Below are 14,292 nucleotides of genomic sequence, written 5' to 3'. Positions count from 1 at the left end.
AATATGTTATGGGATCTCCCTTTACAAATTGGCATTAACTGGTGCAAGAAAAGAAAAATTGTGCAAACTTTTTGACAGCATTTTCTTGCAACACTACCCTACAATTAATACTTGTCATTGAATTTAGACCAGTTCACAAAGGACAAAACATGACAAAGTCTGAGGTGCAATCTAGCTTTAATGATGTACGGTAGTCTTGCACAAACCAAGCTGGGGCCCAACACAAACCCCTGCAGTACACTCACAAATCAATGCTGGAAATTCATTGTACGACAAATCACACATTTTGTACGTAACATGCACAACAAATGACACCCTTCCTGTAATGACTGAAGTGTGTTTCATATAAAGTTGAGAAGTAGTCCTAGTTTCAAATGAACAAAGACAAGATGTGGTTTGTCTGTAAACTACTCACATTGGATACTGAACTGGACTAAAGTTATACTTCAGGTCATCCAGTACACGATTTCTCAGAACTAGTCTGCTCACACAGTGGGCAGCAATACCAGGGATTAGTTTACAGACTGAGATTTAAGGTACATTCTTGTGTTACATATTCATTTTGAAAGACAGGACGTCACAAAAACACAAAGACACGCTTACAGGAATGTAGGGGAATCTGCTAGAGTCTGCTAAGGCTGTGACTTGGCTTGTGTAAGACGGTGGTATCCTAGTCTTCGTACACCCAGTCGTACTGGCCGGCAGTATAGGTCGGGATCTCGTCGTCCTTGAACCACAGCGCGATTTCCTTCTTTGCGCTCTCAACCGAGTCGCTACCGTGGACAAGGTTCCTACAGAAATGGTTAAGTACTATCATGAGCACTTCGTAACACAGCTTAAGTGATGTCTTAGCATTATAATATTAATGGCCTACTGATTCCCACCTGTCTCTTAAGGTCACCTTGAACTGAAATAAAAGGGGCTGTTCTAATCATTTTCAGAGGAGTGTACTGTATCACAGTTTGGGGTAAACACAACTCTAATAGAAGAAAAATGTGTTGCAAACTGATAACAAAACAACTCGAGAAGCTATTCAAAGATATTCAAATAGGAATACGTTATCCTTGTTACAGTTGACACCTACCTTCCAATTTGTACACAGAAGTCGCCCCTGATGGTCCCTGGCTTGGAGTCAGCCTAAGGAAAAGAATGGAATCATGACTTAGTTCCCCACTTAACTCCTGAAGATTTTCAGACGGGTGCACAATTTGAACAAATGCAAGAAAGCAGCAGAGTTCTGTTGTTCTAGATTTAGACAGCAAAATTGGAAAGTAGGACTAACTACTTACAGGGTTGGTCTCTCCCAGCATCGCACGTCCAGTCTTGACCACACCCAGACCTTCCCACACCTGAAAGCAACACACGAACAACGCAAGACTTCAGTAAATCTGGCAACCTTTTTCCACAGGCCAGCTTAGTGGAGTTTTACTGGGCTCAGTCCTACTAACTTACTAAGCATAGGTTTTTTTTTTGCTGACAGCCTATGTTAAATTTCCAGCCAGTCTTCTCTTCTTTTGATGAGCAACTGAAACCAATGAGGTGCAATGTGCGAAACTATTAACCCCTGGTATGTACAAATGAGCTGGGTGACAGTGCGTGGCCAACATTCCAAGTGCATAGAGATACTGTGGAGGTCATGATGTCATGGTTACCAGGCTAGCTTCTGTCCTATCAGTACAAAAATGTTATGAATAGATAATTGGATATACATTGTATATTTGCTCATCAGTCAATGTTGTCTTCTTAATCTTAGTTAACCTTGAACATGGAAAGTTATCTGTTCACATTTTGTGGTGTCGAGTTGATATTGATCAATAGCTGAGTTATCTAAACCAGCTCAGACAAGAACTTGGAATGGGACTGATGCGTTCAAATACTTGTTCTTTCCTACAACTATCACTGAGTGGAATTCATTGTCATCAAGTACAGTAGGCGCATCCTCACGAGCTTGTGACAAGTCGTTCGGTGTGATATAACCAGCTGCTGCATGCCTGCGAAGCTGGTGTGTTACTCCGAAAGGGCAATCATACCAGCAATATTGATACAGATACATACAGAAACTGGTAGATGTACCAACTACACAAAGCTTAATCATATTACGATGTTGGACATAAAAATGGCCTGTATCCTCACCATTGGAACGACAGGTGAACTTGACATGTACTTGCACAGACCAGCGTAGAATCCCTTTGACGCCAGGTCAATGTAGTGCTTCTTCATGTGGTCTTCAGAAGCCTGCAAAACAAGACAGAACACCACATTTGTACAACATTATGACACAGACCACTTCATTCACTGGTTGATTGACTGACCACACCCTACCATGGCCTTCTGAACAATGACGTCATACTAGTATGTCAATCATTTCCTTACATTCAAAATGTAAACCTTCCTGATCCCCCCCCCCCCAAAAAAAATGTCAGCTATTATGACAAAAAAGGACTTATCAAGCTTTTTAAAATACGAAGTTCTTTTCATCTTGATCTGTTGCACAGGTGCAGAATTTGAGAACAAAAACCTGACAACCACGCGTGCATAATAATTCGAATCGACACTCCACAGAAAATAAATTTCAGGAAAATTAAATTGTAAACTGTGCATAACTTTTGTATCCGGCAACTTGGAAGCAGGAAAACGCGTTTAAATTACTTAACGGACCGACACGTGCAACGTCAAGCCTTTTAAAATTTAAACCCCAGACCTCATGGCATCAAGAGCATGCATGCATGGCCTGTAGCCTTTTCTATACCTGCATGAACTTCATGGCCACCAGCTTGAAGCCCTTCTGTTCGAAGCGCTTGATGACTTCTCCCACCAGCCCGCGTTGGACACCGTCGGGCTTGATCATGATGAAGCTGCGTTCCTTGTTCTTTTCTGCCATTTTACTGAAGATTTGGTGCAATATCCACAGGAGAGTAGCAAGCATGCAGGCACAAGATGGCGGCCGGGGAGAAAAAGAGACCGGTTGACATGTGACACGCGGCAAAGTAGACTAGTTTACTTTACATATAGGGGTGTCAATTTCTTAAACCTACTAAAACTTAAAATATTAAATCTTTCGTAGCATCATGGTACCAAATTTGATATTTGAATTTTATTGTTAACTTAAAATAGTGCCGTCTATTATTTGATTGTTTCATTTAGAAAGTGACAAAAACTTATCATCCCCTCCATTAATGAGAAAACACTCCGAAAAGTAGAAGCCATTGGTATCGTCCTAATCGTATGTGCGGTACTTGGGGAACCATGTGATATACAGAATATGATTTATTTATGGACAGAGTTCAGCTGATAATGGGGTCAACAGTTCGCATAAAGACATTAGAAGCTTTAACATTATAGGATTGCTGATGAGAATACTAACGTTATGTTCTTAGTCTTACCAAATCTTTTTAGTAAAATATTATTATAATGGAAGTTTATTTGCAAGTTTATTTTCTAACGACTTTTTGGGGGGACTTTCTTGTCAAACTTTAAATTACTATTAACGTTAATTATAGGTCATTGACACATATTCTTTTTTGTTAAATCCGTAGGATAAGTTGCATTTACGACGTTTCGTGTTCATCGCCATTATCTACAAACTGTTGAGAAACGGTTGGATCTTCCCACTACACACAAACAAGAAAATAAAACACAAAACAAAACTGACCCCCCATAGGACCCCCACCAAATTAGCTCATATCTATATACATAAATAATCTAGGACATTTTAGTTCACTGGTAAATTAACCAGGCTGATACTTAGGCTAGGGCATTTAGCCTTTCAGCCCCATTTACAGTATTGGCTGGTTGCCGCGGCTATTCTACTAAGCTTATCATGAATGGCTTTGGGATAGCAAGTAGCTAATTGGTGGGGCATTAAGCTTTTCTAAGGCAGAACTTGCCAGAAGTTTTTGAGATATGCCATTTCAAACGCAGGAGGTTTTACCCATGCCATCTTTTTTTAATATATCCCAGAAGCGTTTTAATCTGTATGATCTGTTGTACTATGTACTAGTTGGTGTTCATTAACTTTTGAGCAGTTGTTATGCTTAGACTCCAATATTCGTTCCATGCATGATTTACCACAGAAAAACATCATATGCACTCATCTCTGAAAATCAAATAGGATAGTCCTTACGAGGTAGATAGCGATGACATAGCTTGTTGCCCCACTCTATCACGATACAGCAGTCCAACGCAGCTCCGTGGCTTGTTCAACACAAAGTCCGTCTTCCTCGCCCTTGAACAAGCATAGATAATCGTGTACCGCGTCATAATGTGGTACCGGTTGCGCACGTACTGCATCCGTTGGGAAATCCAGCGGACAATCTTTGCGTTGACATTTACAAGCTTTTACATACAATGTCCTTGATCTTTAAGCGTCGCTGAGATCATGCACACAAATCACATGTCGGCAAGAGATCCACTGATGTTCCATATGGGGGGCGTGTCTTCCTGCGTGTCGAACTGAATCGATTTTTAATCGGCCTCAAATCGCCAGACCGGTGGTAGCTAGTATACACTGCCGCCAGTTTTAACTGCGTGTGACGTCTCTATTTGAAAACAACACACGTAAGGGAGAAGGGCGTGGGGTCATGGGAGGTTATGGCTTGTACTGTGGCGAGTGTAATGTATATGGCTTCTTTTGGACAAAAGAAAGAGGTCCTTTTGGGGAGAAGCACTCAATTAATCTACTCAACACTTCTAGAGTTGGAACTTAAGGGAAAATCATTTAGACTCTAGCACACTGTAGATTATTCATGACTAACGCGTATGAGCCATAGGCTAGCAGTGTGCCTAAACTAGCATTAAAGATCTAGTTATATGTGTAATAACTACGCATATCAGCCTTCTAGATAATTAGTAAGATCATCAGGCTGATTGTAGAATCTACAATTAAATCGTGATTTCTTTTTACAATACATTGTCTATTGAACCGTTACATACTTCGGATACCGTGAAAATGTTTGACGTATAAATACAGTTGAACTTTTTTTGTTTAAGACGTAGTGATTGGCGTTACAATGTCATGAAGGGGCTGTTTCTTACTCTCCAAGCAGAGGTTAGGCTCCAGCTGTTTTTTAACGTTTTTTTGTAGTCGTTTTTATCGGGCTTTCTATTTTGTCATTTTTCTTGAAGTACGCCACCTTGTGTTAGGTTTTGACACATGCAGCAAGATAAAATAAAAAAATAGAAAGCCCGAAAAAAACGACTAAAAAACGTTAAAAAAAACAGCCGGAGCCTAGCTTCTGCTTGGAGAGTAGCTGTTTCTCATAATGTATGCCCTTTAACATTTTACTGAGGCCACATCGTCTTTCTTTCAGAGTTGGAAGAACCAATGAGGTTAACAAGACGCACGTCTCTGTTCAGTGATGGCTGGGGTGCCCTGATGTATATGGTCTCCTTTATTACCTTTCAAAGTAGTCCTGCCCAGTATTCTGACCTTGTCGGGTTATAAAACGCACTTATCATAAAGTCTTCCCCTTGACGTAAATCTGCCTTGCATCTGCTTGAAAATAACTTTTGAGTTAGGGACTAGGCGTTATTTACCAGAGGGATGACCGGTACTCGGATGGCTTGACTAATTCTTTTCATTCTAAACGCGGCCCTACCGCCAGGACAAGTCTATTTTCCATTGGTCCTTCTCTTCGCGAATTATTTTCCATGGCCACCCACTCCATCTGAACAGCACCCCCTCCCCTGTACGTCCCCCGGGGAATTACCGTACGGTCCCTCATCTCCTTCAACATGGCTGCCACACGAAGTGAGAGTGAAGTCGACTCAGCAATCGCATCAGTTTTGGCTGAACTGGACGGCATTCCTTCACTAAAACCTGAGCAAATTGAGGCCTTGAAGGCTTTCGCTGGTGGGAAAGATGTTTTGGCGTTCTTACCCCCTGGGTTTGGCAAAGATTTGGTCTATCAGATCGCCCCAATGGTGTTCGAAAAGTTAGGTCGCGTCAACCCTATTGTCATCGTGTTGACACCGCGGGTGGCTCTGATCAAGGAGTTTCAAAACACGGAGCATCTTCAGCCCGTGGACTTGATGGAGGACAAAATACGAGAAGCGACAAAAGTTGGTGTGAAAGTGGCACAGCTTGGTGGGAATGACGCCGAAGGGATCGCGAAAGGAGAGTTCCCGCTCGTGTTGGGAGGTCCAGAGCGGTGGATGCTGGAAGATGAGTGGAGGGACATGCTGTCTTCTGCAGTCTACCGGGAAAACCTCGCTGGAGTTGTTGTAGACGACGCCCATCTGGCATACAAATGGTACCATTCACTTCTCATAATCTTGTGCATATCGTCTTTAATCACAACGTGCCTGAAACAATTTTACGTTATCAAATGCAGAATCTTCTACTATTTCGTGGAAATGATGCCATGCATTTTGCATGACCTTGCATCGCCTCGGCGACTCCTTCGAGTCCTTGATCTTACCGCTCAGCGGTCTACCGCTTGAAATGGCTTTACATATGCATAGTTTATCATAGTGTCTCTGATTTCCCGTCCCATATCATGGAGGTGAGAAAAATGGACCGCGAGGCATCAAGAAAACGGGTACAAAATAGAAAGCCCGATACAAACGCATAACTCATTAACTGAAAGTAAAAAAAAAAAGCCGGAGCCTAACCACTGCTTGAAGTTGAAGAGTAGGATAAAACCGCATTGTTGTGATTTCTATAATCTTTCTGACGCAATCTCTGTTTTCTTTATAGGGGCCGGCAGTCAAAATATCAGTCTGAACTCAGACAAGCCTTCTATGAACTTCCAGAGCTCAGGTCTCTGGTAAAGGAAGGTGAGTGAAGGATGAATCATATGATTGTAATTTATCAATTTTCCTTCTAAGAAACAAAGTTTCAAAGTAAGGTTTCATCTGATTATTTACCAAATGTCTGTTTATTTTTTGTGTTTATGGAAAATGAACAAAAAGATTCTGTTGCCCCATCCTACAAACATGTGGATCATTATACAAATGTGTACTACACATTTGTATAATGATCCACATGTTTGTAAACATGCCTTTGTTGTGGTGTATACTTAACTCAATGGGGCATAGATATGCAATACAGGTCTTAATTCATCATTCACTCATTGATAGTTGTTGAAACTTTTCTCCTGTAGGAACCCCGATCATGGCGCTGACAGCATCAGCAGACCTGCAGGCTGTGGGGAGGGTGAGGAGCATCTTGCAGCTGGAGGAAGCCCACGTTGTAAGAGCCAGTCCCAACAAGCGCAGTGTTCGACTAGCTCTTGTACCCTTTCCTGATGACATGTGCAAGATGGAATCTCTTGACTGGATAGTTGATGAAGTGCGCGACAAAGGGCTGGATATGGAGTGTATCATTATTTACTGTAGACACTTAAATGCAGTGGGGAAAGTGTTTAGCTATCTCAAGCATGAACTGGGAGATGATGCCTGGATTGGGGAGGAGAAGATCTCTGCTAATATGCTCATTGGAATATACCACAGTGCTACTCTGGCCAAGCTCAAGGACAGAGTTAGGAGATCCTTAGTGGGAGAGGGGAGCTGTAGGGTGGTGGTGGCTACTGCTGCCCTGGGTCAGGGGATTGACGTCAAGAATGTTGGCAAAGTCGTGATGTACGGTCCTCCAGAGGACATGGAGAATATTCTCCTGATGATGAGCAGAGCAGGCTGTGAGGGTAAGGAGGGTCAGGCCGTGTTGTATTACAAGGATGAGCAACTCATGAAAGTTGATAAAGCTGTGAAAGAGTTTGTGGAAGGGAACAGTGGCGAAACTTGTATCAGGAAACGGTTGGTGGGTCATTTTGAAGACACTCCTGTATCTGTACAGCCAGGCCATAAGTGTTGCACCAGCTGCCACGGTACATGTAAGTGTGCAGGTGATGATTGCTCTATGTCATGTTCACTGTCTGAAAAGCTTTTCAACAAATCAGAGTTCAACTGGCCAGGCCAAACTAGAGAGGTAGATGAGGAACAGCAAGAGCTTTTAAGGGAGTTGTTGTTGGAGTACCAGGCATCCCTGCATCCCAATGTTCCACTTTTCTTACCTGCTCAGTGTTACCATTTGTTCACTGATGAACTGATTGACGCTGTTGTTGAACACTGTGCTCATATATTCACGCTAGAGGATGTGAACAAACTACCTGTGTTCCGTCAGGCACATGCCAAGGAAATCTTACTTATCATCTCCGAAGTGTTTAATGACATTCCACATCCAGGTTTTGAGACAGAGTTAGATGCTGAGTCAGAACAGTCTAAAGAGAAAGCTTCCTTTGATTGTTACTACACAGGGTACTTTGATGGGCCGTCTTCTGGTGAAAGTGAGAATGACGATATATTCTTTGAACCAGACTCTGATTCAGAGGAAGAAAGTTAGTGCCCCAAGTTAGTAGCTTACAAGTACATGTAGTTGTCATGGTTCGGTATCATAGAATAGTTCTCAAGAAGTTGAAATTCATATGAACTGAGTATCATGGGGTTGATAGTACATTGGAGTTTTCTTGCACACTTCCATTTTAATAGCTTTCATCAGCAAAAGGTTTGGTGCTAGTCAGTCTACTACTAACCACATCATGATGACTGGAGCTACCAGGATTTGGGGGGAGGGGGGAGGAGGATACAGACTCAGCCATGTTAGGTTGGCATTGTTACTTCAATGCCCCCTTGTGGCAAGAGGCAGCTCTGCACTCTACTGAATAAAGTAGACAGACATGTTATGTTGCTTACATGGTTACTTGTGTTCAAATGAAGTAAGATCATGCATAGTTTTCATTCTAGGTAGTTTGATATACTGGTACGTGTAGTGCAAGATGACAAAAAGGTACATTCATAGACATTTATTTACCTTTCACAGTTTTGTAATTCAGAATACTACATGTATGTGCAAGCTGTAAACTGGTATATATGTTTATGTTTATCACTTGGTTTAACATTTGGTTACATTGTTATAAGCCATAGTAAGCAAAATACTTACAACTGCACTTGCTAAGATACAGGCACTTTCATGTAATATGTACATTGAGCAATAACATAAGTCTGCAAAATCATGCACATGTATTATCATGCATCTCATTGTACAAGCAACGTTTCACACTTATAGTACTTAAGTTTTCTAGTTTGAATAAATATGACTTTCATAACCTGTACATTGGAAATGTATTTCTTTAATATACCATCATAATTCATATACCATCTAAAAGCATTTACACTATAATACAAAATTTAAAATATACTATTTTTGCATAATAATTACACCTTACAGAATTACATTTTTTAATTGCTGTCAAGACATTGCATATGAGCCAGTACAAGGGTAGTGATAAACCTAAGAGCATAATATGCAGAATGGAGTATTCTACTATTTGTGTTATATTGAGCAGAGTTTAGGCCATGTTGATTTGATTATATGGACGACATCCTCTGGGAACCCCAAAACTGATTCTAGGGTGCGGATAACAAAAAAGTTTGGCCAAAAAAAATATGCCCAACAAACACTGTACAAAGTAACAGTATACCAAACATTTTTGTTCTTTCACATTTTGTTCTTTGACCTTGGAATTGACATTGCCATTTTATGGCAGTATGCATTTTCTGGTGTATCTTTTTTTATTGCTGTGTACTTTTAGAAGGAATAAACCATCACATGTACTACTACTAGGTACGATGGCAGAATCAGCAGCAAGAAGCCAAAGTTGGACGGTCACTGCAAGACAGATACCAGTTTCTTCCACGAAAAAGTAAGATGGATGTTTGGACGACGCTCATTTTGCAGCAGCTTTGTACGATTCACAGTATGGTTCATAACGAGCATGCGCAGATGTCATCCATTAAATCAAATCAACATGACCGTAGTTCAGTAAATTGCACATGGAAAATACATGGCTGGTATCCATGCATCATAGTGATATACTTTAATCCATTTATTGGTGTAGGCTAGACTGGTATGAGCATCACCACAGTTTCCTAGTCATCATACACCCAGTCGTACTGGCCGGCTTTGTAGTTCACAAGTTCATCTTCCCTGAACCACAGCGCTATCTCCTTCTCTGCATTCTCAATGGAGTCACTACCATGGACAAGGTTCCTGCAAAAAACAATATTATAATGTATCGTAATGAAAGCTCCTCTGTGTTGGTGGAGTCCATAGTTGAACATCAGTGCAGCAAATCATCTATCTGAAGAAGGTCATAGTACTCAACCAAAAAGTTATGGCGAGTCTTCTGTTGTGTTAGAACAAAGTTTAAACTTTTTCAACTATGTATTATAGTGTATGTAATGTTGCATGGCATCATAAAGTTGATTGATGGGTAAGTATTCAGTAAGCATTGAAATCATAACACTTTTGAGAGCAACTTTGAAAGCTGATGTACATGCATTTGTATTGCTATCAGTAGAGTATGACCCTAGAATGTTTTTTTCAGTCAGCCCCATGAAATCTCCAATGACTGCAGATGATTCTAGTTTTCTCAGTACAGTGATGGTGGTAAAGCAATTGCAAGAGAATTGTTGCCATTTGCAAAAAACAAGACTGTATCGCATTATGTACTATAACAGAGAACAAAATATTACAAAAGATTATACAAAAATATGTCAAGAAGTTTTGACAGAAAAAAAAGACATTCAAACAGGGACGGAGGGACTGAAAAAGTAGTTTGAAATAACTGTACCCTCCCTTAACTTTTGAATTGTAGTATTCCCTCTGAGTTGTTGTTGTTTACACCTACCTGCCAACGTGTACACAGAAGTCACCACGGATGGAGCCAGGCTTGGAGTCAGCCTGAAAAATAGAAGGTCCCCACTGAGATCCTAGGAGGTTCTCTGTGGATTTTCATTGATAGGTGCATTACTTTTACAAGTGTCAAGTCAGTAGATGTGCCCTTTTGCAAGCGAGCATGTCATACAGTTTTCATCGCAGTTTGTATTGCTGTATCTTCACAGTTGTTATGCCATTTTACATTAAGAAACAAAAAAAAACAAAAAACATCAGCAGAGTGATAGGCAAATAAGTAGATCATATGAAGGAAAATTTTTTAACAAGAAGTTTAATAAATATATAATGAGGTACAAATAAAGGGAGGTGACAGTGTGGTGAAGTTCCAGATAATTCACGAGTTTAAGGAAAAGGCTGGGCTGTCTACTTGGGCTGTCTACCTGGGCTGGCTATCACGTCAGGTTACTTGGACCTATGAAAGCCCATTAGGACAAAAGCTGTTTTAGCAGTAGGGGTTGTTTGTGCTCAGCGAAGAAGCTGTGTCTGAAGGATCTGTGTGTTATTATGAGAAAGAGCTGTGTGAAGTGGTAGTGTGTGAACGGGCTGTGTGTGAAGCAGCTGTGTTTGAAGGAGCTGTGTATGTTACATAACCCAGAGGTTCTAGGTTCGAATCAGTTGATATGCCACCGATCTTATGCGTTTGGGAAGGGCTCTTAAAGGGGCATTCCACTCCAGAAGGGAGTCTTGTTTTCCAATAGATAATGTGGCAATGAATACATAATCTGCCGAATTTTGTGGAATTCACCTTGGGATGAATTACGTGATGTGTACAATAAGGACACTCACTAAACCCATGCAGACCCTACCCATGCATTCCCTATACGCATAGACACTGTGTTTATCGTACATATTTTCGGAATAAATGAGGTATGCTAAGCACACCGAGAAGGCAAATTGCTCATAAGATAGCAAAGCATACAAGAACAAGGCGAGATTTCTTAGCGAACCTGAAATTAGTTTTGTAACCTTACCTAAAAGTTTTGCATTGTATTCAGCCATAGGATTGATTCAATTAGAGGGTACTTGGGGAGTTTAGTAGAAGACTGAATGCTTTTGAGGCATGTGAAGAAACTGGGTACTTTATCGTATAATGTGAAGTAGTATGCAGTTATCACTTCCTAAAATTAATATCTATCGGAAAATAACACTCCCGTGTGGAGTGGAATGCTCCATTAACACCTGGGGTAATTGCTGTCGTATTGAGGTCATCTGAGTTAGCACCGAATGGCAGCAGTTCCAGACCCTTGCACTTTAGCAACGCTTTTTTAAAGCTCCTCACAATTCAATTGTCGATCCTAATGTATGGCGCAGAAGCCTGGACCCTGACAGCCACTAAAGAACCTCTCCTGGACGCCTTGGACCAACTAGCCACCAGTCTTAAGACTAATCCAATCAGCCCGATAAGTCGTGTTGATAGCCCTTCCCAAGGGTACAAGATTGGTGGCATATCAACTGATTTGAACCCAGAACCTTTGGGTTATGTAACACACACAATAGCTTCACACACAGATTCTTCATTGAGTACAAACAACCCCTACTGCTAAAACAGCTTTTGTCCCAATCGGCTTTCGTAGGTCCAAGTAGCCTGATGTGATAGCCAGCCCAGGTAGACAGCCCAGGTAGACAGCCCAGGTACACAGTTCAGCCTTTTCCGTAAACCCGATAATTCACAGCAAAAGTAAAAGAAAGGACTTACAGGGTCGGTCTCTCCCAGCATAACACGTCCGGCCCTCACCATATCCAAACCTTCCCACACCTGCAAACAACACACAAACAACTCACTATCGCATTTACCTACCAGGTATAGTAAAATATTAGTCAAACATATATTTAATGAATTTGAAGATAAGCCATATATCACTGTTGGACATATTGAGGGAATAAAAAATAAACAACAATAAACAAAGTATCCTCACCATTGGAACGACAGGTGAACTTGACATGTACTTGCACAGACCAGCGTAGAATCCCTTTGACTTCAGGTGGGTGTAATGCTTCTGCATATGCTCTTCAGAAGCCTGCAATTACACGTTATCTATTACAACATTTACTAGTCTTGTGGCACTTTAAAGAGAGATATTTGTACATTTTGGTCGGTAATAAACTGTTGCAGAATGAGAGAGGAGTCGGCATGCCTGCTCTATCACTGTAAAAGCTAAATGCAACGATATTGAAATCCAGCAAACATTCCTATTAAAAAGCGAAGCATTTCCGTCACCCATGGCAAACACGGCAAAATGTTGACCAAAGACAACATGTGCAGCGACGAACTTTAAAAGTTAAACCCCTCATGTCCTTTTCTAGTATACCTGCATAAACTTCATGGCCACCAGCTTGAAACCCTTCTGTTCGAAGCGCTTGATGACTTCTCCCACCAACCCGCGTTGGACACCGTTAGGTTTGACCATGATGAAGCTCCGTTCTTTGTTTCTTTCTGCCGCCACTTTGCTGAAGTTTGGTGCAGAATACAGAATCCGAAAGATCCGAGAAAAGAGACCAAAGGACATTCATCGGCCTTCCGTCCCCAAAACGTGAACCAATCATCTTGTTCTCTTTTGCCCTTTTGGTGTAAAGCTGTTGAATGTGTGACTTATCTATATCCGAGGAGGTTGAAAAAGGGCCTTGAAGTTCACTCCTTGCTATATCAAAGAATAGTAGATTTCGACCCCCTTCCCATAGACACGTTGCTTTAATTTGGCGTGGCCGCATGGAGGCTTCTTAAAGTTTCGAGATGTTCTACTTCGAACTTCGGGGTGGGTGAAATTATTTGCCATGTTCTGTGGTTTGTAATATTGAACAAACGTTATTGAATGCACTAATGGTTCGAGAGAAAACACTCCTACCTCCCAAGTGGAGTCTTCTGAGGTCAGAGTTCGAGCCGCTAAATAACTAATTTGATCTACGCTCAAATGCTTCCTTTCATATATAGATATATAGAATACACCAATTATATGTTGCTGCACTTCTACCTATAGAATATCAGCAATATAGGCTTACGTTGACACGGCTTGTCGCCCGACTCTACCATGATACAGCAGTCCGTTGCAGCTCCACGGATTCTTGAACATGACGTTCGCCGTCCTCGCCCTTGAACTAGCCGCAGAGACGACTGTTGGCCTATTATCGCTTATACTACTAACGCTCCCGGCCAACAGTCGCAGACTTCAACATTGAACGGAATCAAAAAATCGCCGAATAAACGAGCCGCTGCACTAATCCTCGGATCTCTGGGTGTCCCTCACTTCCTAACAGCCTTACCTAGCCAGCCGGAGCGTTTTCCGGCTCAAAAACCCCCTTCGCTAGCCGCGCCGGGACTAAATCCACTCCGATCGCACTGTTTATACACACCGAGTGGCGGCCATATTGGAAATACCGGCTTAGCCGGCGCGCCGAATCAGCCGCGCGAATAAGAGACTACTTTTCTGATAAGCCATTCCTATGTGGGGAAAGTTGGAAAGTTCCCTGAAATTTCAAATCAACTATATTCAAGCAGAATAACAAACTGGAAAGGGCTTTGGATATTTTTTCAATGAGTTCAATATGTTTTTGATAATATT

The 14,292-nt window shown here is 41.5% G+C and overlaps 2 protein-coding genes across 2 annotated transcripts in view; one reads left to right on the top strand and one right to left on the bottom strand.

Annotated features, from left to right (window-relative positions):
- Positions 1-158: 158 nt before the first annotated feature.
- Positions 159-14,292, bottom strand: part of LOC118418782 (thioredoxin domain-containing protein 3 homolog) — a 14,651-nt gene continuing 517 nt past the window's right edge. Inside the window, exons 2-11 of the mRNA XM_035824819.1 lie at positions 13,733-13,822; positions 13,045-13,183; positions 12,652-12,753; positions 12,432-12,491; positions 10,689-10,741; positions 2,750-2,885; positions 2,134-2,235; positions 1,290-1,349; positions 1,085-1,137; positions 159-791 (exon numbers count right to left, since the gene is read on the bottom strand). Of these exons, the coding sequence (XP_035680712.1) occupies positions 671-791; positions 1,085-1,137; positions 1,290-1,349; positions 2,134-2,235; positions 2,750-2,885; positions 10,689-10,741; positions 12,432-12,491; positions 12,652-12,753; positions 13,045-13,183; positions 13,733-13,822 (916 nt within the window). The 3' untranslated portion in view covers positions 159-670. The remainder of the gene's footprint in view (positions 792-1,084; positions 1,138-1,289; positions 1,350-2,133; positions 2,236-2,749; positions 2,886-10,688; positions 10,742-12,431; positions 12,492-12,651; positions 12,754-13,044; positions 13,184-13,732; positions 13,823-14,292) is intronic.
- LOC118418774 (ATP-dependent DNA helicase hus2/rqh1-like) lies at positions 5,687-9,110 on the top strand. The gene is made up of 3 exons (XM_035824808.1): positions 5,687-6,251; positions 6,698-6,777; positions 7,104-9,110. The coding sequence occupies exons 1-3, from the start codon at positions 5,734-5,736 to the stop codon at positions 8,339-8,341; spliced, it is 1,836 nt and encodes a 611-aa protein (XP_035680701.1). The 5' UTR covers positions 5,687-5,733; the 3' UTR covers positions 8,342-9,110.

The sequence above is a fragment of the Branchiostoma floridae genome, chromosome 7 (assembly GCF_000003815.2).
Source record: "Branchiostoma floridae strain S238N-H82 chromosome 7, Bfl_VNyyK, whole genome shotgun sequence".
Taxonomy (NCBI): Eukaryota; Metazoa; Chordata; class Leptocardii; order Amphioxiformes; family Branchiostomatidae; genus Branchiostoma; species Branchiostoma floridae.
The sequence above is the reverse complement of the archived record's forward strand: the minus strand, read 5'-3'. Positions and strand labels throughout refer to the sequence as shown.

Coding starts and splice junctions, on each gene's coding strand:
- LOC118418774 (XM_035824808.1), top strand. CDS start 5,734: ATGGCTGCCACACGAAGTGAGAGTGAAGTCGACTCAGCAATCGCATCA. Junction 6,252..6,697: donor GCCCATCTGGCATACAAATG/GTACCATTCACT, acceptor TTTTCTTTATAG/GGGCCGGCAGTCAAAATATC. Junction 6,778..7,103: donor CAGGTCTCTGGTAAAGGAAG/GTGAGTGAAGGA, acceptor TTTCTCCTGTAG/GAACCCCGATCATGGCGCTG.